Genomic DNA, 27979 nt, shown 5'->3' with positions numbered 1-27979 from the left:
CAAGGTGTGTGAGAGAACTCAGGGCCCACAGGGGCGGCCTGCAAAGAGGCGGTAAATCCATGGGGTAAAATCCCCGACCCCTGCAATGCCATGCGACACGCCTGTGCCCCAAAGACGCCACCCTGTTATGGGCACCCTGTGCTGGCAGGGAGGAGCTGCCACCTGCGGGGTGCAGCCTGCCTGAAGGGTACAGCGCAAACATGGGCATTTTCGGGGTCACCCGTGGGGATCCCACAGCCCTTGGCTCCCCCGGGCAGTGGGGTGCAGGCAGGGGGCGGCGGCGTAGGCTCGGCGTGGGGTCTGCGGAGTGTGTGGGGCTGCTGTGGGGTCCGTGAGGGGCCGTCGAGACGCACCGGGTGTCTGTGAGGAGACAGCGGAAGCTGCGAAGCCCCGTCGGGGAAAGCTGTCCCGCTCGCGCCTGGCTGTTTACCGGCCGCCCCGCGCAGGCGATCGCCACGGGCACCTTCCCCGGGAGCAGGAGCAGCGGGGTCCTGCCGGAAGGGGCCCTTCGCGGCACTTCCGGGCCGGGCGGCGGCGGAACAGCAGCGGCGCGGCGGGGACCCCGGGCGGCGGCGGCACCACCGCACCTGGGCTGGAGCGGGCCGGAGCGGACCCCACCTCCCTCCGCGAGCCGGGCGGACGGCATCATGATCACCTCGGCCGGTGAGGGAGCGGCGTGGGCAGCGCTGCCCGCCGGCGTTTCGCTGAGTCAGGGCCGTGACTGGGCACCGCCGCAGGCCGCGGGGGCGCCGGCCGTAGCGCTCCGTGGGGCCGCCCGTCACGGGGGCCTCCTTCTCGCCCCGGTCGCCCCTGGCCGGTAGCCGCCGTGCGCCGCGGCGGGAGCGGGAGGCCAGCCTGGTGCCCGGCGGCTTACCACAACTGGCACTTCAAGCCTGAGCCGCGGGAGGCGGGGAGGGGCTGCCCCGTAGCCGGCGCCCGCCTGTGCCCCGGCGCCCGCCTGTGCCCCGGCCACGGCGCGGCTTTCCGCCCTCCCCCGGCTGCTGCGGCGGCCTGAGCGGGGCCGGCTCTCTGGCGGACTATGTGGGGATGCGTGGGAGGCAGAGGCGGCTGGCTGCCCACCAGTCCCGGCGTCGCATCCTCCTCCTGCCGGTAGTTTATGAGGGCTCTCTGGTGGTTTTGCGAGCCCCCCGGCAGACACTGGGGTGAACTGAAGGCTTTCACCAGCTTGAAATGAATAAGGCGTGGGAGGTGTAAAACCGGTGTGCAGGAGGGGTCTGTAGGAGGTCAGCAGAGAACGAGAAAGGGGGAAGAAGCAGACTTCAACTTTGGAGAGGGTCAGAAATGCAAATACCTTGAAGAGGAAAAGCCAGCCTGAAGAGTGCAGGCTAATGGAAGGTGTGAGGAATTAGGTGTTAAATGCTGTTTCTGGATCCACTGAGAATTTCGTAGTGTAAGAAAATATGAGGAGTATTTCCAAAAGTACTTAATTCAGAAATTATTAATATGTGATTGGTTGTGGCTTTGTGAGAGAAACAGTGCAGAGGCTAATAGTCTGCAAGTAGCTTTCTTTTTCTGAGCCCTTTGCGCTATGTTTGTCTTATTTTCATTGGAATTAATTTTAAAGGGCTTTTAAAAAAGTAGAAATGGTGTAATGAATAGGAGTGAGATTGCTTACTCCTGATAGATCAGGTAAATGCAGAAGCTTATTTAAAAAAAAAAATAAAAAATCATATATTTGGAGTAGAGTTGCAGAAAACAGGTGGAAGGAGCGCTGTGGGATGGGCTACTGAACCTGCCTTCCTTGCCTGCGGGCCACATCGGTGCTCCTTCAGTTGTTGTTGCTGACGGACAGGTGTCTAATCTGGTTTTTAAAAATCTCTGGTAATGGAGGTTCTAGAACCTTGTCAGGCAAAGCGAATAACTGTCTTACTGTCAGAAAAAGAAACTTTTCTTACCATCAAACCTTAATCTTTAAAACTCCAAATAAAGCTTGTTTTTAGTATTCTGTTCGTATCTTACACAAAGATCAAGTTATTTTCTTTCTGAGGGCAGCTGCCCTGTACATGTAGGAACTCTGTACCCTTCCCAGATTTCTGTAGACTAACCAGTTACAGACCTCCAGTCAACCTTCATAAGTCCTGACTGCTTGAACTCTTTGTTCTTACTGCTCAGTTCTGAACACCCTGGTTTGCTCATAACTCTTAAAACATGGTGCCCAGCACTGGACACAGCGGTCTGGCTCAGGTGTGTTGGTGCCAAGCAGAGGGAAGGATTGCCTCATACATCTGCCAAGAAATGCTCTGGCTTACACACCTCAGTGTGAAGTTGGGGTTCTCTGCCTTCCACTGCAGCCATATGATATTACTGGTCATGTTTCATCTTAATCTACTGTACTACTCAGTTTCCTTTCTATACTTGAACACTTTAGTTTTGACCTGCACACTATCCTTTTAGATTTGTCAAGATCTTTTGATCCAGTAGGGTTGCTGACCTTTCCAATTTGATGTCTTAAAGTTATCAATCTATAAAACAGATGAAAGATGAAAAGCAGTGAATTGTGTTGGACTTTGATCAGATCCTATTCCAACCCTTTCAGTTGCGTTCTTGCATTCTGACAGTGAAACCATCTATAACCATTCTTCAGATTAAACTCCCCAAATGACTGTGAACCTCTCATTCAGTTATGTCAGTTAATATTTCTGTAGCTGTTTGTACAGACGTTCTGGGACAGTGTCAGAAATCTTGCTAAAGTTCCAAGATATAACATCTTCTCTTAGCCATGAGGCCTGTTTCCTTGGCCTGAAAAAAGTTTGGATGTTTTGACATGATCTTCTTTACACCTCTTGGGGAAGTGTGAAGTGACTTGCTAGAAAGCAGTCAGCAAACTACTAATGGAGCTGGAGAGCTGGAAGTAAATCCCAGGTTCTCTAAGTTCCTGTCGAGTACATAGTCTAGAAGTATCACCTTCTATAAGCGGCGTACCTTTTCAGTTATAAATTCTGAACTGTTTTATAGCACATTTAATACAGACTTGGATCTGATCTTTGAATTTTAATACTGATTATTTTAAACCAGCATTCCAGAGACAGCCTTCTTTCCTGTTTTGTTTGCTTTGAACTAAATAATATGTTCACTTCTGAAATAGAGAGACTCTAAACCTGACTATTATCTTGTTTTGCAGCTGGAATTATCTCTCTTCTGGATGAAGAAGAGCCACAGCTCAAGGTAAGCTCTTACATCTGGGAGCAAATAACAGCTACTGCGTTATGTTGAGAGCTTAAAATCAGAAATGAGTGGATCTCAATAATTAATGGTTGTAGAGCAACAGGTGGGCCCCAAATCATATCTAGCCTGAAAGCTGAAAGGAAGGGCTTAAATAACATGATAACAGATGGTGAACTTCCTTGTTTTGAACATGGATCAAACTGGAGCTTCACATTCAAAGCTCTCTTCACCAAAGCTCCCAGCTCTCTGATGGTAATGGGGCTTTGTTACTTGTAAGTGTTCCAGAGACTGCATTTTGACTAAATGCGTAAAATTCAAAGCTGAAGAACATTTCAAGTTTTTAGCATAATTTAAGCGATGTAAAAGAAAATCACAGTTACAGTTTTCACTTGGGAAAAAAAAAAGTCACAATAGCAGTAGGAGAAGAAAACAGCAACAGAGAGGCCATGGGAAGGAATATCAGGGTTGTCCTACCTGTTAAATGAACAGCTCTTTATTTGCAAAGGCCTTGCAAAGATTTTTAAAGTAGAATGTGCTGTTGAAATGGGTCATTGTTTACGATACCAGTCTTAGGTGGTACTTCATTTTTACTGGGTAAAGGTAAAAAATATTTTTTTGTTTTATGTAATATTTATTATTTTTTGTAGGAGTTTGCTCTTCACAAGTTGAATGCCGTTGTCAATGACTTCTGGGCAGAAATCTCCGAGTCAGTGGACAAAATGTAAGAGAACACACTTATTACTTCAGGCTGCTTAAAAAGAACATGAGAGATTAAGTGGGTGTAGTTGTGGGTTGCTTGATACTGGCTAGTACAGCATCTAGCTCCGTATTTTCTGGAAAGCATTAATGTAATTGAGTGTGGGGTTGGAACTGTAGTCCCAAAGATGTGTGGTCAGCCAAGCTGTCATGTGGCCTTAAAGGGAACTGAGCGCACAGAGCTGAAACGTTTCTCTCTCTTCTTTGCAGTGAAGTCCTCTATGAAGATGAGGGCTTTCGGAGCCGGCAGTTTGCTGCTCTAGTTGCTTCTAAAGTTTTTTACCATCTGGGAGCTTTTGAGGAATCGCTGAACTATGCTCTGGGAGCAGGTGACCTCTTCAATGTCAACGACAACTCGGAATATGTGGAAACGATCATTGGTAAACAACTGTTGCTACAAAAGAAAAGCTCTTGTGTTGACAAGACTACTGTAACTTTGAGATTTTACTTGATTTAGCTGCTTTTCTCCATATTCCTATTCTTCTCCATTTAAACTGATGTTGCAGCTAATTTTACCCAGTTTATTTGTGCTTGCTTTCTCCCACTTTGTGATCCTGTAATGGAACGGACTTACGAGTTCTGGCATTTTTTTCCGATTCTTAATCCTTATTCTACTGAGAGTTCGTAAGAGGAAAATCACCTTGGTGGTTTATTGTCCTTTCCTTTGTGCACTAATCTTATTGCTGATGTCAGCATAACTTTGGAAATAATCAGCTAATAAGTATAGCTGCACACCTAACTGAGGGGTACAATTTTTTTTAACCACCCTTAACAAGATAGCAAATCAGATGTTGAATGCATGTATAATTTGAATATCTTTTAAAAGCCTCATCTGCTGCTGTCACTTACCTTGTACGGGATATGATGGACGTGGGCTGGCTTTCAGTCTCCCCAGCTAGTGCTTACAGTGGAGCTAGGAAGTCTCCTATTGCTATTTCCTTTTATTTAGAATATCATGCCACTTGAACGAATATAATGTCCTTGGTTCCATTTTAAAAACATTTACTTGTTTTCAGCACTAAAATCAGAGTTTGTTAGGAGAGAATATAAGTATCTTCCACTACTGTCTGTATATGGCAACACAAATAGTTATTGTGCCTCATCTTTGTGTAGTTTCCCATATGCTGTATTTGCTGGTAGAATGTCTGTATGCGCATACTGGTCTGTTCATCTTTAAAAAAACTGTAACCATCTAGGAAGTTGACTCTTTTTCCCCCTCTATATTTGTTCAATATCTTTTCAGCAAAATGTATCGACCACTATACCAAGCAGTGCGTGGAGAATGCGGAGCTGCCAGAAGGGGAGAAGAAACCTGTTGATGAAAGGCTAGAAGGGATAGTGAACAAAATGTTCCAGCGGTGCTTGGATGACCACAAGTACAAGCAGGCCATCGGCATTGCTCTAGAGACACGCAGGCTGGACATCTTTGAGAAAACCATCCTTGAATCGGTATGTGCAAGAGGCAGGAGGTGCATGTAGCTGGTCTGATCCCGAAGTGAAGTGCAAGATCCATGTTGCTATGGAACTTGCCCTGGTTTGTATGAACAGAATAAAAGATGAAACTCAGGGGTGTGGAAGGCAGAGCCCCTCTGGGCTATCAAGTATAGAGACACCCCAGCTTTTAAGAAATCCCTGAGCTGCAGATTGTTGAGAGAATGTTGAATGCTGGTCTGGAATAGCCTAAGAACAGCTCTTTTATTTTGTTCTGCCTGTCACCTGCTGTAATTCACGCTGGGAAGGGATCCTTAGGGCTAGGCAAGTGATTTATTTATGGCAGGCAAAACAAAAAAACCCCAGTAGTTGGGTGAGCTGCTCTAATGTTCAGTAAGTGGCTGTGTGTGGTCTTAGCCTGCCCTGATGGCAAGGCAGTACAGTCTAGCTTTAACATCTTTCATTGCAGGTTTAAGGTAAGTGATGTTACCTAGTAGTGGCAATAAGAGAAGGATGCCTGTAGTCGTCTGCAACAGCTCAGTGCTTGTGTGCAATCTTGTTACGCTGCAGTATCTCAATCATATGCCAGACGCATGGTTTAAATCCTTTAAATTTTACCACGTTTTAGTTTACAGCTTTCCCGTATTTTTGGATGTCTCCCATTTGTGTACATCGGAATGATAATCATAAGGCTTCCATCTTGCTCTCTCTGTTGTGTTTGCTGTCCTATGCATTTACTAACTTAATTGCCAATTATAAATATCTCATTTCAAATTACCTCTCTGAAGTCTAGTAACCAAATAATTTTCTCAGTCTCTAGCAAGAAATAGGTGTGTTGGGGATCTTTTCTTGGTGCATGGTTTGTTTTGCTGACGTTTGATGTTAGTGCAGTGAATTTCACTGCATTCAAAAATGATTATTCAAACAAGAAAGGTGAAAAAGGGGAAACGGGTATTAAACTTCTAAATTTAATCTTTTGCATGTTTTAACTACCAAATTAAATATCGGTCCTGTACAGTTTTGGTAGTATTTTTTCTTTAAACTGCTATACACCTGTGTATAAGCTTTTCTGAAAATGAGAAACTGTGAAGGTTTATATGTGCATGTCTTTTGCTCTGCTTTTCGAAATAGAAAGTAGATAGCTTTATTTTAATTTCTAAAGCCTGCTTGTCAGTCCAAACCCAGACTTGATATCTGTGAATTTTATTTCAGAACGATGTTCCTGGGATGCTGGCCTACAGCTTGAAGCTCTGTATGTCTTTGATGCAGAATAAACAGTTCCGTAATAAAGTCTTGAGAGTTCTAGTTAAAATCTACATGAATCTGGAGAAACCAGACTTCATCAACGTGTGCCAGGTAAACTTCTCAAAGTGATGTTTAAAGATCAATCAAAAGTTACTCTTCTTCAGAGGTATTTGACTTGACATCTGCCTGATCTCTGTTTTTCATTCAGTTAAATGAAATGTCTTTTCCTGATTGCATGCTTCAAATATACATCAAAGTGAGATCAGCTTGAAAAAGAGATGAAAATATCGCACATTTGGTCAATTTACAGAAAAACAAGCGCATTCAAAGACAGTTTGGAGACGTAGACACTCTGACAGAATATTTCAAGCCTGTGTAGGGAGTATCAGATGGTAGGTTCACAGCTTGGAATTTTACTTATTCCTCCAAAGAACACTTACGGTGATTTGGTTTTTGTTACTCAGATGTTCTCAGGCCTTTGCCAGTCTTGCTATGTCAGGTACATGTGACTCAGGAGTGTTAGCTGAGACATCCCTACAAAAGGACTGATGCTTCTTTAATGTGCTTTTGAAATTTCTGTGTTTAGTAGAACAATGTTGGTCGGTTTCCAAAGATAAAGCTGCAGAAATCGGAAGGCTTGAGTGGCATGTCTTGAATCTGTAGTACTTGGTGTTGTTTTTAAACTGATCTATGGAAGCTCTTCAAAGATTTCTATTATTTCCTATGAGAGAGAGAATTTTTCTCTCTTTAGAGGAGTCTTCTGTGGAAACAACAGATAAGGGAATGGGGAAAATGAAGTGTGGTCTTGGGTAGTGTTGCTTTTTCATTCTGAAGTATATAGTATCTCCTGGTTATTTTTTTTTTTTATGTTCTTCCCTTCTTCCCGCTCAGTGCCTGATATTCCTGGATGACCCACAGGCTGTGAGCGACATCTTGGAAAAACTGGTGAAGGAAGATAACCTGCTCATGGCCTACCAAATTTGCTTTGATCTGTACGAAAGTGCTAGCCAGCAGTTCTTGTCTTCTGTCATCCAGAATCTCCGCACGGTTGGCACTCCCATTGCCTCCGTGCCTGGATCCACCAACACCGGCACCGTCCCTGGATCGGAGAAAGACAGGTGGGGAGATTGGCTTGAGAAGTAGAGAATTGTTTGGTTACAGTCCTGCTCTGATGGAGCCTCCTGTTCTGTTTATGGATGCCCATTACAAGCAGTCGAGTTATTCCCCTTCATTTAAGTCAGGGTAATAGACAAGACGTGCTGTTTGCTCAGGGCAAAATTGTATATTACCATAATCCACTGTTTTTTGAAAGAATGTTTTCCTTTGCAGTTAAGCGTGGTGCAGTTACAATGGCTCAGCTAATGAGCAGTAATTCATTAAGCCATAGTGTGAATTGCTTGGGAACACTAATGTTGTGTGGTCTGATGATACTGTATGATACACTGATGATACTGTAGGGTTACAGACCCTTTTGTTCTTGCAGTTAAAAAGAGCTAGTTCAAATCTAGTCTGAGTTTTGTTAAAGTCCTGACATTTAAAACTTGTTCAGTGGTCAGCATTGCTGGATCTTAGCTGTCTGAAGCTGCTGTTAAGAAAACCAAAGCTGGCACTAACCATTCCATCTTCTTTATTTCTGCTTTTAATGGCTTACAGATACTTTACATAGTTTTGGTTTAAACCTCTGTTTTTAGAGGATTGGCCAATCCATGCTAAAACTGTTTCCCAGCTTTGGGGCAGCGTGGAGGAAGTTTGTGCTCCATCTGCTTTTTAATCACCAGAGCTGTCATGCCTGCACACAACCTGTCTTTGATAGTATGTGATGGAGAATGCTGCCTAGATCAAGGCTGGTTAAATATAATGGCTTATGCAGCTCTGAGGAACCGGGTCTAAATGCTTTTGAATCAGTGATACAGGCATAGCAGGCATTTTCCTCCCTTCTTTTCCAATGAAATAAAAGGAAAGGCATAGAATAATTTTTAAGTCAGCCTGTGAACTGCTAGGACAAGGTGCTAACAACGGCTTAATATGTTTCATTTCCATTTCAACACTCAAGCATCCACCCTAATAGTGATGAGCTCAAGGTTTCCGGGTGAGGATATAATTATCCTTGCTGCCTTGTTTGTTAACCTTGTTTTCTCGCCTGTCTGTGCCTGTTCATTCCCTACAAGCATCTCTATTTTTGTTGTCTCTATAGATGGAATAAGAGGGTGGGGTTTCTGGGCCTTTGTCTTCAAGTTCCCTGAAAATTGAACTGGGGAGGAGTTTGCTTCTCAGCAGTGACCTCCAGATAGTCAGCCCTTGTCCTGTTCCCAGTCATCATCTCCCAGTCCCAGGCTACTCTTTCAGGACAGCGTTCAGCCATAATTACAGTGCTTGAGTAGTTATGAGTGATGAACTGGCTTGCATTTTTCGTTTTTATTTTATTTCAGTGATGCTATGGAAGCGGAAGAGAAACCAGGAAGCACTTGTGCAGGGAAGTCTGCAGAAATTGTGAGTGCCGTTTCCAAAATATGCCTTACTTAGTTTGTTTTAATGTGTTCTCTTTGGATCGCTGGGGTTGCTAAATTGGTTTGGCTACTGAAGAATGGAATTCCACTTATGTCTTGTTTGGACACAAGGTGACAGATGATCTCTGAAGACCAAATGTCTGACAGTCTTAAAGTCCAGCAGTTCAGATACTGAAAGCTGAGGGAGAGTGGAAAGTGGGTGGACTTCAGCGCAATTGCTGAGCCCCAAAAAAGGGGACACAAGGTTCTGGCTCATGTGTTTGTTTTTTGTTGATGTGGAAAAAACTAACTCGTTCCAGAAGAAAGGGCCTGAAATTTGACTGCTGCTGGGAACCTTAGCTGATGAATTAGCTTGGTTTACCTTTTTTTTCTTTTCTTTCTGAAATCCAGCTGCAGTTCTGGATGGATAGAATGGATGCTGTTCTGCAGGAATGGCTGAAGGGGATGGTGACAAATCATAGTTTCTTTTCCATGGAGGAAGGAATGTGCTGCCTCTGACTAGCATGGTGGCTGTGTTGCTGGGCCAGCTGGTTAGAATCTTTTTGCTTAGTTTCTTTTCCCAAGTATTGGAGAAAGTTCACTTCTAACATGCACATACAATTGCATTTCAGCATGTAGAATAGCTAATTCAATTCTGATGCTTCTAGTGATGAGGAAAGGAAATGCAACTAGAGAGGACGGTAAAACCCAAGACAGGTTGGGTTTTTTTTCCCCATGGTGCATATTTGCAAACTAGACTTGGGAATTTTTGAGAGATTCTGGAAGATAACTTAAAAATTAATCAAGGGAAAACAGAAGTGTTTTCTTGAAATTATATTCCACAAGGCAAACAAAAGGGCTTGAGTTACTTGCCCCATCAAGGAACCTGTAGACAGTGCAGGAAAGGTGCAGGAAAGGTGGCTGGAATCGGTTTCTGCTGCACTGGCATTGCTGACTGTGCCAAGGGACAAGTACATAAAAATGACCTATATGGCCAGAAATGTTCTTGAGCTTAATCTTCCACAATTCAGAATGCTGACTACAAAGAAACAATTAAGGGGATTAGTTTAAGGGCTGAACTACTCACACTTGGCTGGTCTCTGACCACCTAACAATGTCAGTACAAAGAGCTGCAGTGTACTTTTCACCCTGCTCAGAGAGGACTTCAGTTGTAACTTAATCTGTGGAAACTGTTCAATCATGAGGAAGAAGGAGGCTTTCTCAAAGAGCCCTGGAAGACAAATGTATTTGTCTACAAATATAGCTGTATAGGTTCCTAGTTCTACTAGATGTTCTAAATGAAGCCTATAGCTCTCAAGAATGATGCTGCAACTCATCAGGGTCATGCAAAGCATTGTGAGTTTGTGGTCCTCTCCATTAAAACTTCCGTGGAAATAGAGGTTCACATTTATAAAAGTGGTTGCTTCTTGCAGGAGACTCATTGTATCTGTAAGGCCAAACAGCAGCTTGCAGAATATCAGATGTCACTCATCCTTTTGCTGTCAATGAAAGAATACATTTCTTGGAGAAAAGTCTGTTATCTCACCTGCACTGTTGTGCATAAAGGGACCGGATTATGTGGGTGGTTTGGGCTTGTGCCGCAAGGGCAGAAACAATGTCCTTTCAGTCATAAAACCTGATAGATTTTGGAATGTGGTGATGGCAACATACCAGAGAAGCTTCTCATGAACTGTATTTTAACAGAGCTGTAGTTGGGTTCTCATGGTTTTTTTCTTCTTTTTGCTTGTATGTGAAGAACCCAGAGCCTAAGGACCAGATCTCAAAAATGATTAAAATTTTAAGTGGGGAAATGGCCATTGAGTTACATCTGCAGTTTTTAATACGAAACAACAATACAGACCTCATGATCCTCAAAAACACAAAGGTAAGAGGCTTTGTTAGATATGGTTGTCTTGGATTCATCCGATTCATCCTATGTTTATTTTGACCACGTTACTGTTATTTTACATCATCTTTTGTTTTAGCATGGCCTCCCTGGGTTTTGAGGATACAAATCTGTGTTGTAGTAATGATAAATTAACATTTAACACTTGCACCTGTGAGGCTGAAGAAGAGCTGATTGCAGCCAGAGAAGGCCATATAATCAGATTGTTTCAATTTACAGCTAGTATGACCTAATGACATGCTGCTATTAGTGTGTTGATTCTTTTCTTTGTTTTCCTCCTGATTGGTTATAGAAACTAATCCTTTTCTCCTCTCTTTTTTTGGTGGGTTTGTTTTTCATCTGGTCAGATGAATGAACTCACCCTCCAGCTCCGTGATTGATCCATTACAAATGCTGCTGGGTGGGGAGGGAGGGAGGGAGGAAGTCAGCCAGGAGTGTAGGTTATGGTATGTTGGTATCTTGGTTTCAGTGTTATGTGAGTCCACACCTTCAGTTTGGCTGAAGGTTTCAGAAATCAGAAGGTTTCTGAAGTTTCAGAAATCCTGATGTGTGCTCAGGGACAAATATCTCCACATTGAAGACAAAGCCAAACAGGTATGTAGGCAGTGCTAGTGAATTGAGTAACTGGTTTTGTTTTGGAGGGTGTTACTTGAGGGTGGGCAAATGAAAACGTACAGGTAAATTAGACTTTCTTAAGCTAAATGATTGTTAAGAAACCATAGGAGAAGTTTTTTTATATGTGAAATAAGATGCACATCATCAGCAAAAATGGTAGGGGATGCTTTTCAGTGGGTTCATCGATTTCAGAAGGCACCTCAAATGTATTGGAAAATCTTTTCCATCTACTGGTTAAGTGCTTGGGAGTGATGCTGCGTAGCGTTCCGGGCATGGCTTGAAAACATCAGCAGCACACGCTCTGCAGCGTTCAGTTCTGGGAACCAGAAGGTGGGGTTCTCCAGTTAAACTGCAATTGTAGTAACCACATTTCTGACAAACTCATAGAAAGGATTGGTTTGCACTGGAAAGATTGGTTGAGGATATATTAGAATGTATTAAAAATCTATTAACTTTGATTAAAGGGAAATTGCCAGTTAAATTAAGCATAATTACAACCTATTTTTCTAGTGTACTGGCAAAGATGTTAGGTGACCTAGGGCATATCTTTTGCTGACTGGTGACACTGATTGTTTTTGTTCTTTCAGGATGCAGTGCGGAATTCTGTGTGTCATACAGCAACGGTTATAGCAAACTCCTTTATGCATTGTGGTACAACCAGTGACCAGTTCCTTAGGTAAAACTATGGCAGGGAAGCTCCAATGACATTTAGAGGGGTTTAAACAACACTGTTGCCCCATTTAGTTTGATACTTCCTAAAAGGTGGCTGCAGAACTCTGATGGGCTTAGAGAAGAATAAATAAAGGGTCTGAAAACTAATGTGGTGTCAGAGGGAGGAAGCTGGAATTATTTCCTTTTTTCTATCCTCACAAGCTGGCTTTATTTGACTGCTAACCATAGAGCAGTTTGGAGGGTGGAGATCTGGAATTTCTGTTGTCTTTGTTGGAGAATTTCTTAGATGATGTATCTTTTTTGGTAGAGACTGACAGTACTGAATGACTCTTGGAAGGGAAATGTCAGGGCTGACCTGACCAGGGACTTGAGGAAAGCTCCAGAAACTCTGCTGGAGTTTCTCCCAGAGAATTGATGGGCTGCCTAGTGAGCAGTTCTCCATCTTTCACTGAGATCACTAGTATCTATAAGCTTGACTATGACCAGCCAAAAATCAGTGCTGATGGTGAGAGAGGTATAAAGTGGAAATGTGGTTAGCCGCCTTGCCTTCTGGAGCTGGTTTCTGCTTTGGAAGCAGTCTTTAGCGCTGTGAAACCATGCTTGCAGGATGGGGAACAGGCTATATGAAAAACTTTGTATAATGTTTTTCTTTTCATGTTCCAGAGACAACTTGGAGTGGCTGGCCAGGGCCACCAACTGGGCTAAGTTTACTGCTACCGCCAGCTTGGGTGTTATACACAAGGTAATGTTGCATTCATTTCCCTCTGTTTGTTATAAATGCTTGACTTGTGAACACTGAAAACATTGAAATGGGGATTCTGGATGATGCCTGCCCTCTAGTTTACCTAGTCTATAGCAAGGCACAGCTGTAACTTAGTTTCTGTCCTTGCACTAAAGAAAAGCTGTGCTTTATCAAGTCCATCTTGTCCGATATCTGATGTAGTTTATGGCATGTTTTGCTGAGCATCAAAAAGGTGGGAGGATAACATGGCTCGAGGAGAGAGTCTTCTTCCTAGCTCTTCTCTTCCTTTGCGAGTTGATGAGAGTCAGTAGTTTCTGGCTATTAAAATTGCAGGTGTATATTTCTTATGCGGTTTTCAGACAGTACCAAAGTCCTTACTACAGTAAGTTTGGATGGTGACCTAAGTAGTAGGTATTTTCTTCAAATTCATTCACAGGGAGGGTATATTTAAAGCTGTTTTTAGATAGCTAGAAGACTTCGTTTTGTGTGCCTTAAGCCTCATTAAAGTGCTCTAGTAAATGAATCGGGGTAGCTTCACGCCAAATTTGCCCTGGTTTATATCAGTGATCAAGGGATTGATGAATACTCGTGTGCTGTGGTCAATAAAACCCCAGCACAGAAGGATTCTTTGCTGATTGTACAGCACTGAAAGGCTAATTTTTGTGGAGAAAGTAATGGCTATAACATGTTTTCTCCTGCCTTGTTTAAATATTGTCGTGAAGTGTTTACATCCACTGTTTTTTCACCTTTCAATTCTCTTGCTGCTGAATGTACAGGGTCACGAGAAAGAAGCCTTACAGCTAATGGCAACATACCTACCCAAGGACACCTCTCCAGGGTCAGCCTACCAGGAAGGCGGAGGTCTCTATGCCTTGGGTCTCATTCATGCTAACCATGGTGGGGACATCATTGACTATTTGCTGAACCAGCTGAAGAATGCCAGTAATGATGTAGGTACCAGGTTCAGTCATGAACCTTTGTTTTGTTGGGAATATCTAGAAGGGTGCTAGCTGGTTGAGAAATGGGAGGTTAGATGTAACTAAGACCATGGCAGTAGTGTGATACTTACACCTCCTGTGGGCCTTAAATATAAAGTTTGGTTTTAACAACGTATTATTGCTCAAGGTTTAGGTAAAATTTTTAGGAAATTCTTATGTATTTGACACAGAATCTAGCTTCATCTTTCTTGCTACTTGTATTTTTATTTTGCTAGTGGACCTGCGGCGTTCAGGCACTGTTGTTGCTCAGCTGTCAAAGCAATAAGCCACAAAATGCTTCTGCTGCTCTGTAGATTTAATGCATCTTATACAAAAAGCAGTGTTTTACTTCACCACTTACTGTTTGTAGACCTCTACAAAAAGTGTCTTTTTAACTTAGGAATGGATTAGTATTTTCCCAGCATGTTCCTTTCTTTTCTTTGGGGAATTTCAGACAACTTATTTTAAAATTCTGTGAACAGATCTCACTCACATTATTGCAAGTGTACTGCATTCCCTGTATCTATTGTTAGAACAAAAGAGGGTGTAGACTTTTTAAGTGGGTACTGATTTGCCTTTCTATTCAGAAGCTATTACTAGGCAGCATTTTTTAAACATGGCACAGATTTATGGTTTTACATAAATCACTCAGTGTGGAAAAAGACCATAAAGATACTAGACAGTCTTGTGCTATGTGTAAAGCTTCATTGTTTATGGACTTCTTATTCTATTTTCTGCCTCTTTCATCAGTTGCTGCCTGAGACAGTGAAAGTGGTATGAACAGGTCAAGAGATCATTTTGGGTGGTTTGGGGCTAAAAGTTGGCAGCTCTATATTGATGGAAAGATGTCTACTTCAGCTGAAGCCATATTGTTCCTTGTTTTATGATGACTGAACTTGCATATGCTTCTCTAGATCGTGCGACATGGTGGCAGCCTGGGTTTGGGTCTGGCTGCCATGGGGACAGCACGTCAAGATGTGTACGATTTGCTGAAAACAAATCTATACCAGGATGATGCAGTGACAGGTAAATGTTCTGCTTTCAAAGCAAATAACCATGTGAGGCCTTATCAGGCATCTGGGGTTTTTTGGTGGGTTTTTTTTTCGGGTTTTCTGTGAGCAGCATAGATTGTTTCTCGGTTGCCTAAGCTGTGTCTTATTTGCTGACCTTTTCCTGATCAGCATGGTTCTTTAGTCACATGGCAGTAATGTTCAGAGGTCTTGTCAAGACTGGTCTGTGGCACTATGCCAAATATTGATAAGACATGCTAGGTCTTTAAACAGTCCCTTATTTTGCTTTATTCTTTCCTTTGTCACATGCTTTTTATTTAGTGTGGTTGATCTCCAGAGCCATGTGCTCTTTTTGGCTGAGAGATGGGCTTGGAGGAGCTTCTGGGGGCTACTACTGCTGCATTGGCAGGGGTTCACAGGATAATTATCTCAGCAACTCATTGGCCAAGGAAGAGAAAATTGAATTTGGTAGGGAAGAGCACTAAGTTGTGTGTAGTAGGTTATCAAGACAAGCACATTTGGCCATGAATAATAGGGTTGCTGGGCATGGTGGTGTCCAGAAGTAATCCGTTGGCCTACAACTTGTGTGATTCTCTAGATATAATATTTACTGGTTTTGGGAACAGAGTTTGCTTGATTTTTTTTTTTTGCTTTTTTTTTTTTTTGTGCTATGCAGGTGAGGCAGCTGGCCTGGCATTGGGCTTGGTTATGTTGGGATCTAAAAATGCTCAGGCTATTGAGGACATGGTTGGCTACGCACAGGAAACCCAGCATGAAAAGATTTTGCGAGGCCTTGCGGTTGGAATTGCTCTGGTCATGTACGGGAGGATGGAGGAGGCAGATGCTCTCATTGAGAGTCTCTGCAGAGATAAGGTAAGTTTAACTGTGACTTAATCGCTGGCCCTTTTGTTACATGGGTGACATTCCTGTCCTTTTGTGAAATCTCCAGCTACAGTGGGTTGGCTGTTTCGAGCCAAGGAAGTTCTTACATAGTTCTGAAGTGGGGCAGTTTTACAGGTGGCTTCACTCTGATCAAAAATACAAGAACAACAGTGCTTAGTTGTGCATTTCTTTAACTTCATACTCAGTCTCCATAGTCCTGTGAGCAGCAACACGGAGCAGAACAGGGTGTAATGGTTAAAATTAGGAGAGGCTCACTGTAGGTGGGTCATTCTCAAGGATCCAATAGTTGTCAATAGCAGATAGTGAATAAGAAGCAGAATGACACATCTGCTGGATGCTGTTTGGCGGCCGGTGGCATAGCAACTTTCTGTCCCCCTGAAACTGGTAATGACAGCCCTGCTTTGGTGATTGTCCTGTTACTGTTTGCGGATTCCAAGCCCAAGAACAGAACAGATTTAAAGTCAGAATTACTGAGTCCCTGTTAAGATGGATGTTAAATATTGATGCTTTCTCTTCCAGGATCCAATTCTCCGTCGTTCTGGCATGTACACTGTTGCTATGGCATACTGTGGCTCAGGGAACAACAAGGCTATCAGACGACTGCTGCATGTGGCTGTAAGTACTGTGGGCTTAGGAACACAAAGAATCATAGAATGGTTTGGGTTGGAAGGGACCTTAAAGACCATCTAGTTCCAACCCTCCTGCCATGGGCAGGGACACCTCTCACTAGACCAGGTTACTCAAAGCCCCATCCAGCCTGGTCTTGAACACTTCCAGGGATGGGGCATCCACAACTTCTCTGGGCAACCTGAGAAGAAACAGCAAGAAATTTTGTGGTGAGAGAGTAAGCACATCACTTTGACAGGCTTTGTGTCTACAGTCTGAATGTTCTGATCCAAATCAGAGATTGTGAAGCAATGAAAGCTTTCCTTAATACTATGAGTAGAAATAACAGGGTCTTCTGACCTTAGGATAAGTAGACTTTCAGCAAGAGAATATTCAATCTGGTATCACAAACAAGAAACCTATTAAAAAATAAAACACAATCCTAAAGTAGTTAGTAACCGGTTTGTATTAAGTAGTCTGTGAAATGATGGGCTGGGGAAAAAAAAGCAGCTGCAGCTGTAAAAGATGAAGTCTGCTCTTCTATAGGCTTGCAGTCCCTGTGCAGGGACAAGGGTGAGGCTGTTTCAGCTAAGGCTGAACATGATTGTTAATTTTCCTTCTCTATAATCCTGTCTTCCTGATTAACTTGTGTGCCTGACACCTGCAGGGTCCTCAAGCTTTTTAACTGTATTCTGAATGTCCTGTTTTCCCTTTTGTAGGTGAGTGATGTGAATGATGACGTGAGGCGGGCAGCTGTTGAGTCACTTGGTTTCATTCTCTTCAGGTACAGTATTTTCCGTGGTCACTTCTACAGCCTTCAATTTGATGTCTGTTACATTTTCAGGAAATGTGTACGCTGTGGCTTTCACAAAATGATTCAGTTGCTAACTGAATGGAGGTTGAAAAGTCAAAAGACTGGGAGAGAATAAAACTTGGTTCAGAATAGGAAGCCTTCCTTAATGTTCAGCAGATGCTTAATGAGATTTTCTGTAGGTTTCCGGACTTATGGCCTAATTGTCTGAATAGAGTTAGATGATATTGACAAATTGAATGAAAAATTAATATTTGCAGGATTGAGAGTTAATTAAAAATTAAATATACAGTGCTTGTGCCAGGCCTCTTAAAGCCAGCAGTACTCAGACAAATATATCTGCCTAATGGCCATCTAAAACATTTCTGGAGGTTGTGACTTCAGTAAAAGTAATCTGAAGAATGATGTTGAAATAGTCTTTGTTGTTTTTTAAGTATCCACTGTTAAACCCTGACAGGTTACTGGGCTTACATTGTGGTGATGTAAGCCCATCACAAAATAGTCATGATGTTCGCTTTGGTTCTCTAAAGCGAAATATGCTGCTGAACCGGTATTTTGTAGTGCTCTGTAGTTCTTTATATTCCCTAGATAAGAGGTGTTTGGGTTGTTTTTTATATTAGATGGGGAATTAGAAGGCTCCCCAAGGACTACACCTTCATCTGTTAATACAGTAGTATGTGTAATCTGAGCAATGAGCATAGCTGCAGCCTTTGAGTGTGTCTGAGAGAAGTTAGTGCATGCTTGGGCCCAGGACTGCAATCCAAAAATCTTTATTTGCATCTTCACATTCTTTGGGTTAGCAGCAGTCTGTAAATCCATCCTAAAAAGCAGGATAAGAGGTGCTCAAAGCTGTTATTAAAAAACTGGGTTACTGATATGACCAGTCAATTTGTCATTAACCAAGTTGTTCCTCACATAGAAATTACTCTCCTCCATTGTGTTTTATGTAAAGCATATTCCAGCTGCAATTAAATGTAGTTTACAAACAGAACGAATTCTCTTTGTGGGCGCCAGGCGTCTCCCAAGAGCTTCTGCTCTGTTGCTTTCAATGAGCACAGATTGTTCCTTGCTGCGTAGCAATCAGAGTCTCTCCTGAAGCCAAAGGGTCTGTTTAACTGGCTTCTGCATCTGTGTACAGAAGGAAAATTCCATGCAGGCCTTCCATAGTTTCAGGCATCTTTTTTCCAAACAGGTTGTGACAAAGCACTTTTGATCTCTGATTTCAATGTAATTTTTCTTCTCAACAAATGCAAAACAAAATTGGATGTTGATAGCTCCTACCAAAATGAGAATGGTTTGGCTCTAAGTGAAACCATTTACTATGTGCTGGCATCTTGTTGGAGCAAGATAGTTCTGGGCCTGTTCTCTCCCTACCCAGCAATGAGGAAATGAGTCATGTCATCTTTGAGTCTTTCACCTGCTCTGCAGTGGTTCAGATCTTATCCTGCCTCTTTCCTTTCTGGAGGGGTACAGTCCAAAACCTGCTTGCACAACAGGCAGGAGCATTTCCTTGTGAATTCATGTCTACCTTACTTGGTAGCGAAGGACTAAAACTTTTCAGCTGATAATCACTGCCTTCTGGAGGCAAAAGGCTTGTGTTAGGCTGTTGTGGTTGGTAACACTTTTCACTTGATAATTTTCACAAAATACACAATCAGTTGTTTCGCTTTAAGACACAGTTCTGGAGGGAGCCCTTGGTTTGTCCAGCCCAGACCCTTGCATTCACAGGTAGAAACAGAAGGATTTTCTGCTTAGGGGGCCCCACATACTACCCCGTGCATTACTCTCTCTATTTAAAAAACAAAAACTGTGTTTCAGTTCCTGGAAAGAAATATTGTCCATCAGTGTAGGGATCTAGAAGCTGGTTTTACATTTACCTTTCCTGTTTGCTGAAACTGCTAGTTAGCACTAATGGTGTGCCGCGGCTCATCTCAACGCCACAGGCCTGCAGAGACATAAAGAGCAAGCGGGCCGTGACTTTGTCAGATTTCATGACTAAAATGATGTCTTTTTCTTAAAACTGTTGTTTGTGGAAGTCTAACTGGTTTTACATGTTTTCAAGGCCACTAATAGAGCACTGAATACCGGTAAGAGCCAGTGATCTGTCAGGTGCTAGGTATACAGAGCTTTTGAATGAAGTGTTTTGGGATGGGAGGTGAGCAGGTCTGTGACACAGTGGGCTAAGCCCCAGAAATTAATCTTGTCTTAGGTGAAGGAACATGACCGAAGCTCCTGTGAGAAGAGGTCTCATTGAATTCTTTGTGTGTGGTTCCAGAAAGGGAACTGCGAGGTCAGAATTGAAATAAGAGAATAAATTTGTTTAATGCAGTCTACATTTTTCTTGGGGAATTCATGCCATTACTATGTTGGAGGTGTAAGTTCATCTGCTGGGTTGTACATGACAGCAATAGGAGTATGCACAGACTCGTGCTTCTATCTCTTTCTCCTATAGGAATAATAAAATCCATATAAGGTTGGAAGTTACACAGTCAGATGGTGGTAATTTCCTTAAAAGCACCATTGGTGAACATGAGAGCTCCTGACAGAGCTAGAGCCCACAAACTTACTCGGTTTCACCTAGTTTGTTTTCTCCTTTTGTTACAGCTATCTGTGAATAGGTGTTCTTCCTCTTGGATTTGAGCTAAAAGTGTCATAAACATCACAAAGCCAGCTATTTTTAGGTAAAGATTTGCGTAGCAGAACATTCTATAAGCCTTTTATGTCTTTGTTTACCTCTGTGAGTCTCCCTTGCTAGTACATACATGCAACCCTGTGTACACTGAAGAGCACAGCTTGGCTTTTATGGCTAGATTTAATGAAAGCAGAATAGTAACAGAATAAAATGTGATGCAACATAGTGTAATAAAACATGATATTTAATTTTTAAAGCATTAAGGTTTTGCTTTAACTTGAAGATTAACTTTTGTATGTTTTTTTAAGCACAAATATTTTAAATTTTTTGCACTTTTTAATTACTGGAAAAGTCTACAAATAATGTGTGTGGCTACTTCACCGTTCAAAATTCATGAATCAAGGTTCACATAGGATATTATAGTCTAGGTTATTAAGTTTTGCCTAAGAGTAGCAAGGTTAATTTTTTCTAGTGTATTATGAAACATATCAAATTACCCAGTTAGACCATTCAGTAGAATCATAGAATGGTTAGAGTTGAAGGGACATTAAAGATCATCAAGTTCCAGCCCCCCTGCCATGGGCAGGGACACCTCCCACTAGAGCAGGTTGCTCAAAGCCCCATCCAGCCTGGCCTTAAACACTTCCAGGGATTAGCATATAATTCTTTAAGAGAATTTCTATATTCCTTAACATATCACGTGAAAACAGTCTTTGGTTATGGCTCTCTTTAAATTAGTATTAGTTGGGTTTTTTTGTAACTGTAATACCTTTTGTCTTCTCTTACAAAATGCTAAAATGCACTTTCAGCAGTATTCAGGAGTTTTCTTCCTACATTCTTTTCCAAAGTCGTCTTTGTTGCCTGGAGCAAAGGTGAAAAGTTGCAGGAGCAAGAATTTCACAAAAAGCATCACTATCTGTATTTGCTCAGCTGTGGCACTGTGGTGTCCTGTGGTACTTCAAGGGTAATCCATGTAAGGAACACTTGGTGGATTCCGTATATTGCTGAAAACATCAGCTGTGATGCCAGAGTTTTGAAGGGATTAGGGGAGCAGGGTTTAAAGCTGCTGTAGCAGTTACATGGATGTCAGGTGCTGTGTGAACGTCTGCAGGCAAATTGCTCTCGGGAGCAGAGCAGCAGCGGTCATACCGCTTGAGCTGCAGAATATACTGTGGGGTCCTCTTCATATATAGCGTAAAACTGACTTCCTTGTTCTATTCTTGGACTCCCTGAAGCTTTCCCGGGGGCCATGTGTGTAGAATTGAAGCTTGTTGACCAATATGTAATATGTCTCTGTTCTCCCAGTCCCAATACTTCTCCAGTGATCATTGATAGCAAACTTACCTTGTTGTTGATGTTTATATATTAGTCCTTCTTTCTACTAAAGTGGTTTATAAAATATTTATCATGGCTGTTGGAAAACATCATTTAAGGCGCTTGTGATTTCTGGTCAGCCTTTTTCTTTTATTAAGACTATTACAATGAGATGGAAAACGCAATAAATTTAAAGCATTTTACTTATGAAAAATGGAAAGAATTACTTTTGTATCAATTTTTACTACTTTAGATCATGATTGATCTCTGTTTATATTGCAGAGTGAGATGTGAGAGGTTTATGTAGTCAGCTTTATTTTTATATTGTATGCTAGAGCAATGCTGCAGTGTACCTAAACACTTCAGTTTATATATGAAATTAGGAGGTAGAAGTTTTATAGATAAAACAAATCTGGTTAGGGAGAAGGCGTCAGTGTGGGAGACAGCAGTGCTTGAAAGCGTGAACTGAAAAGGGTTAATGCTCTCGTTGCAGTTGTTAAGTACAAGAAAATAAGAGCCATGGGGAAGTAGGACTTAAGTTGTGGGATGCTGCTTCTGCCTTGGTGCAATATTGTTGGGAAAAGGCTAAGGGCTGGAGAGGGAACAATGCAGCCTCTGGAGAGTCCCAAAAGGAAGATGCAGTCTTGGCTGATAAGTGCAGGCTACCCAAAAATGGAGAGCTCTGCATGGCTTGTGTTCAGTTCTTCAGTTTAGGATGATGCAAGTAAAGTAGTAATGTTTCCTGCTTTTGTATTCTTTGTGTTTACATAGCCTTTGATATTTTAATGCTATCTATTTGTTTTAAAGCAAACACAGATCAGATACTTGAATTTTGTTCCAGGAAGACTTGGACCGTTTGTTTTCTTTAACTCCTACAACCTACCTTTATTCACTAGGCAGATGGCAGATCTTCTGGGTAATTGAGTATGAGGCTAACAGTCACTCTAACGTGATCTGTACCAGTGGCTTTTTCAGTGTATTAATTGTGAAGAAGAATTATTTAGTGAAACATACCTGCTTGTTAATTCTTGCATAAGAAAAACTGAAAGGGTTTTGTTTACCCTCCAACCCATTTTATCTTTGTCTTATTCAGTCTTCCTGGGGAAGAAAAATGAGGGTCCCTTTCAGTGAAAGGTTAATAGTAATAGAAATCTTTTTATAATCAGAAGAAGCCTTAGACTTTCACTGAAGTCTTTTTTGGGTTTCAAAATGCCTTTATCTGCACATCTGAAACTGGAAACAAAGCTGTGTGTCTTCACTGACCAAACTGCAGAGCATTGGAGAAATCCCTTGGCATCTCTGGCAAAACTAATCTAACTTCTAATGAAAATTGTAGCTGTACAATCAGATTGCACAAATACATTCATTGTTTCAAACAACACATTGTGACATTTTGCATCAGTTCTTTCCCTGCTATTGATTTATCTCTGTTCTAGACTATTTCTATGCAAGAGATTTTACTTACTTTGGAAAATAGGGCTTATATCACTTGAACTTTTGAAAATCTCAGCAAGTGCATTAACTTTCTACTGTAAACTGAAATGTCTACACAGATAAGTAAATTAATATGATTGGTTTAAATCTGAGTTTCTTCAGCCTAGCTTGTACCCTGCTGAAAACCCAAAAATATTTTTTCAGGAAGTCACTTGCTCTTTAGGGCCTAAGAATACTTAGTATAGTGCCTATAATAAGCTTGTAACCTTATATATAAAGATTTTCAGATCGCTGAATCAGTGTGCATGAGAAGAGGGAGAGAAACCAGTCTTGTATGTTCCCCTCCACGCCTCTTAATTCCAGAAAAATATTTTCAGTTTTTCTGATTATACACATCACAACTCTTTAACTGAGTAACTAAACATTTTAAGCAGTGCGATTTATAACTGAATTGATTGACCAAATCCTTGAATTTGCTTTCAAACTACTGTTCAGCAACTGAAGTTTCAAATTAAGTTATCAAAAATGCTGAGATTCTTTGAGCCATTAAATGACGTTGATGAATTATTTTTTGTTATGGCAAAAACTTCCTGTTGGATTTTATTAGGTAATACTGATGTGCATCTGCCAGAGTAAAAGGCTCATTTGTTGGGCAGGGTTTAATGAATTTGAAAATTAGTTGCCATCACCTGTCTACAGCATTTGTAAAGAGGATCCTTCAGAGAGCAAGAAGCTCTTTATTTTTTAAGAGCATGATGTTGTTTTTCAGAGGTTGGAAAGGACCTCAATACCTGGATGCAAGGAATCTTAGATTTGGTTAGACAAATAGGGTCTGAAATGAATTGTTAAAAGTAAGGGTACAAATGGACATTTCAGCAAGCTGTCTGTCTTATTTTAGAAACTAGCTTGCTGTTCAAAAATGAAAAAAACTTCCTTTCCTGTTCTGTAGGGCAAAAGCCTTTCTTTGCAACTGGAGAAAACAGTGTATCTCACGGGAATGGACACTGACAGTAAACACCATGGTGTCAAATCCCAAAGCAAAAATATGGAAGTTACTTCTCTCCTGACTCTTGTTTTTGCCACGTTGATGGTTACCTAGAGAGCCAAAGGGGAAGTGAAACAAAGGAGTGCTTCTTAGCAGTTTTACATAGACGTCTTTATCAATATGATGAAAGAAATCTGATGCTTCTTGGTAATATTAAGTTAGTCCTGAGAACTGGCCAGAGCTCTGGGACTCCTGGCTCCAGCTTGCAAGGCAAAGAGCCAGAAGGGCTCTGGCGAGTTTCCTGCCTCTTTGGGCTCCAGTGTCCCAGGTTGTTCAGTACGCCTTTACCAGGTTTACTGTCCTTGCATTATTTTACCTTTTAAGGTTGATGTTACATGTGACAGCCTAGAAGAAGATTTAGGGAGTAATGCTTTTGCTTTTTTCATACTGGCTTGCAGTGCTGTAGATTTTTCCATAATAGGAAAATGGTGCAGGAAAATTACATTTTCTATGAAGCACCGTAAGAAATCAGTGTGCCTCTTGTATGCTAGTGAGTAGCTTTACAGCATCAGTCGCTCTTCTCAGTGCCTTCACTTCTGCTTAACACTGGATTTTTTAACTGTATTTTAATGCGTTTGAGAATTGATACCAGTATGGCCAGGTTTGATATGGTTAGGAAGAGTTTTGCACTTGGAGAATACAAGATGAGTGATGAATAAATTTTTTTTGTCTGCCTAAAAGTTTTCTGGTAAAATCTGAACTGAAGGCTTGCAACTTGCAGAACCCCAAATGGCTTGGGACTGGCTTCACAAAATGTATTTTATATCACCATAGTTGAGATTAGCTGAATTTATTGCTTCTCTTATTTTTTAGGGTGGCTTAAAGGTTGGGATTTTGTCTGGTTGGTTTTGCTTGGTTTTGTCTGGGTTTTTTTGTTGTTTTGTTTGTGGTCTGTTTGGGTTTTTTTTTAAGGTATTCCCTTCATTTACATTTCAAGGTACTCATTCTGTTAGGCTTCAAACTCCATTATTTTCTTCTCTGCAAGACTGCTGAGTTGGATATATTTATAGGTAATCCTTTTGCCCATGTCTGTGCTCTAATTTTTAATTAGATAGGCAGCCAGAACATTGACTAAACATCTCCTAATGTATTTTAAGTAATTAAACAACCTCCTCCAACTTGTACATTGTTATTCTAAAATGTATTTCTTCCCATAGTGCTTGTATGTTGCAGAACAGCTTTGACTTTGTCTTGCTTCTCTAGTAGTTTAAAAAGAAATGAAATACACCGGATGAAAGTTTCTGGGATAATGAGGAAAGTTGAACTAGGTAACTGTATAAGTTATTATTTTATGAAGCATATAGCGGCCATAGTGCTGGCCAGGTGGTTGTCTTGGCATGGACCAGATTCTGAAAGAATTGAGAGCATTTCACTCCAGAGAAAGGAATGCCTTTTTTTTTTTTTTTTTTTTGATTGAATGGGAAGTGCATGACCCATTTACTTCTTTAAAAAGGTCCTGTGTTCGGCTAGAAAGTGACTGCAAACCTTTTATCAATTATTATTTAGGCTGCTATCTTTATGAAGGAGGCTATAGCAATGCTCTCACTTCACAGCCAGCATGTAAAAATTTATTTTATATATTTGTGTTACTTAAAGATGGTGCTCGTGGGTGTAGTCCTGAGTGAGCATCCTGTCTCCCTCTGTCAGTACCACCCGAGCAGTGTTGTCCTTAGTTACCATACAACAAACTTGTGCTTTCTTACAGTAGCTTGCAGTGACTCTCATATTTTCAGTCATGTCTTGCTAATGAAGATAATGTCTTTGTTCAAATCTGTTCTTGTAGAAACAGTTGCTAAAACAAGAATTCTGCTGTCTGTTGTCTTTTTATTTCGCAGTTCTGCATCTTCTCTTCATCTTTCTTTTCCCTCTGTCCTTATACTTTCCAAGACTGTTATCTGAATTCTTAGCTTGTCTGCTTTGTCAATGGACAAACAATTTCTTTTTAGACTTAAGTGCGCTAAATGGAATGTGCATGTTTTCTTGGTGATGTGTTTCTGTCTATGGAGAAATTTCCTTTCTCCGTAGGAAGACTGGATTTTTGATTGGTCACTAGTCCTTTCAAATGAGGTTAATTGTTGCTGACTAAATTCAGTAACTGGAACATGTTGAGCTTCTATTTATGGTTACTACAACTGAGAAGTCTATGGTGTCTTGACAAAATACATCTTTGCTTGGTGAGACTTTTTCAGGGATTGTTTCCTGTTGGTGGAGTCTAACCATTGACTGCGAAGAAGCCTTGGAATTGTTCTCTGTGGGACACTTATGGCAAATTACTCCTCGTGTCATTGTAGACTGACAGTTAGAAGAATAAGGTCAGACAGAAGAGAACTAAGTTACCTCTTGCTCTTTCCAGATGCTGTGAGCCAGCTGTGATGTTCCTGCTGGAAAGGGAAAATTTAAGTTGTTGCTGAAAGTAGGTGATTGCAACCTGCTGTCGGAACAGTTTTTATTTATTTAAGTAGTAAGAGAGTTTTCAGAGATGACTGCTGCTTGCTGTGTAGCTGCTGGGAAATAACCCCTCAAGAACAGTGCTGTGCCTGTTTGCCACTTGGAGTTATTCCTCATGAAGGCTGGTTCCTGCATTGTAAATGATGCTTTTAATTTTTTTTATTTGTTCATTCTGTGCATGGATGTGATTACACCTGGTTCCAAAGTGTCTGCTTTAGGTTAAATGAGACGCTAGTCTTGTGATGTTTTCAGCTACGTACCTGAAAGTTTTAGAGTTGTTTGGGTTTGTTTTATTCTTACTTCCTCCTGCTTTTAGCTTCAATGTAATCTAGGTCTTATTACAGGCTTTTGATTCTCAAATATTTTTAGATATAGGCATCTTTCACAGCTATAGCAATCCATCAATTCCAGCTTTTAACTACAGGATCCTCTTAAACAGATTTTGATTAACGAAAGAGGAGTAAGAGCAGTTAGAGCTTATTCTAACTCAAGTGGGTAGTGACTATGACCAAAACGGGGAGGAAGGAGACAAATTACTGTAAGTACCACAGAAGTATTTTTAATACTTTCTCCTGGAACTATCTGGCAGTTGTTACATTAGGTTCTGTTTCGAACTTGCATATGTTTTAAATTAAAGATATATAAATAAATGTTGGAAGGACATGTTATCTTTAGTACTTTCTGTTCTGTGGATGAAAAAACCTAAGCCTTTTGCTGTACATAACTTTAGTGTGTAACTAAAGAGTTCTGAAAACATTTTACAATGAAAACAAAGCCCAAGCTGAAAATTTTATGTAAATGGAAACTGTGGAAAACAAATGGTGAGATGGCTGCTTACTGTAAGAACCCCAGTACTTTGGGGAAATCCGATTTCCCTTCCCAGACGGAGATGATCTGGAATTGTCAGCTCCTGATTACACAGATGACAGACTCTGGTAGCTTTTACGGATTGTCATGAGCGATTCTTTCTATGAATGTTGTGCTCTGATGGAAGACTTGAGAATGTTTTGGAGAGTGCAAACTGGGACCTATGCTGTTAGTCCAAAGAAATTGTTTTAAGCTAAGATAAACTGTGAATGCGTGGAGGTCTAGATAGTATTGTCGTCTCTGCTGTCTCTTAAACATTTGCTCCTATTTTGAAGTGAAATAGCTGTCCTATCTGTGTTTTTTCTACTTTGTGTGAACTATAACTGATGAGGCAAGGCTCTTATGAAGTTCCAATGGTCATAAAAAAGGGAAGTTTGTTCATATGAATTAAAGGGATGTTCCAGACGCTGCCTGTCCTGTTTTACTGATGATCATTGATGTGGTATTCTATTTTGGTTACATGCTCTCATTTTCTTAGTATGAAAAGAACAAATGGCAGCTTTCTGTGACAGTCTGACAATACCACTCGTGTATGTGAGAGGTGAAATTCAGGTGGGTAAGAGTTTCTTCACACACACACAGAGTAAAACCACAAAGGGATAATTCCAGCACATGGAATTTTTTCTGACTCTGCTAAGAACCAGATTTATCCTTGTGGAATGATCACATACACTTTTTGGTCTCTGGAGCAAGTGATTTTGCTTGTGATAGACATACCCACAGAGAACAAGAAAAGCTCGTGTTTGGATACGCAGTCTCAGCAGAGGAGTGTATTTGATATATCTGTAGCAGACAACGCAGGGACCTTGTGTGCTCTTTTGTTTACACAGAGTAAAGGTGGATTTAAATTAAAACCAGCAAGCTCATATCCCCCTGCTAATTTCATTGTAGAG

The 27979-nt window shown here is 41.4% G+C and overlaps 1 protein-coding gene across 2 annotated transcripts in view; it reads left to right on the top strand.

The window, feature by feature from the left end:
• Nucleotides 1-537: 537 nt before the first annotated feature.
• PSMD1 (proteasome 26S subunit, non-ATPase 1) overlaps nt 538-27979 on the top strand; it is a 73844-nt gene continuing 46402 nt past the window's right edge. The window contains exons 1-16 of one of the 2 annotated variants that reach the window (XM_074153746.1): nt 538-663; nt 3143-3186; nt 3834-3907; nt 4153-4322; nt 5186-5391; nt 6586-6729; nt 7510-7736; nt 9048-9108; nt 10861-10989; nt 12213-12301; nt 12961-13039; nt 13816-13989; nt 14931-15042; nt 15703-15899; nt 16449-16544; nt 17255-17319. In XM_074153746.1, the coding sequence (XP_074009847.1) occupies nt 648-663; nt 3143-3186; nt 3834-3907; nt 4153-4322; nt 5186-5391; nt 6586-6729; nt 7510-7736; nt 9048-9108; nt 10861-10989; nt 12213-12301; nt 12961-13039; nt 13816-13989; nt 14931-15042; nt 15703-15899; nt 16449-16544; nt 17255-17319 (1883 nt within the window). In that variant the 5' untranslated portion in view covers nt 538-647. The remainder of the gene's footprint in view (nt 664-3142; nt 3187-3833; nt 3908-4152; nt 4323-5185; nt 5392-6585; nt 6730-7509; nt 7737-9047; nt 9109-10860; nt 10990-12212; nt 12302-12960; nt 13040-13815; nt 13990-14930; nt 15043-15702; nt 15900-16448; nt 16545-17254; nt 17320-27979) is intronic. The other variant, XM_074153747.1, reaches the window with a different exon arrangement.

Source organism: Numenius arquata, chromosome 9, assembly GCF_964106895.1.
Source record: "Numenius arquata chromosome 9, bNumArq3.hap1.1, whole genome shotgun sequence".
Classification (NCBI taxonomy): Eukaryota; Metazoa; Chordata; class Aves; order Charadriiformes; family Scolopacidae; genus Numenius; species Numenius arquata.
Note: the sequence above shows the minus strand (reverse complement) of the source record. Positions and strands in the feature narration are given on the sequence as shown.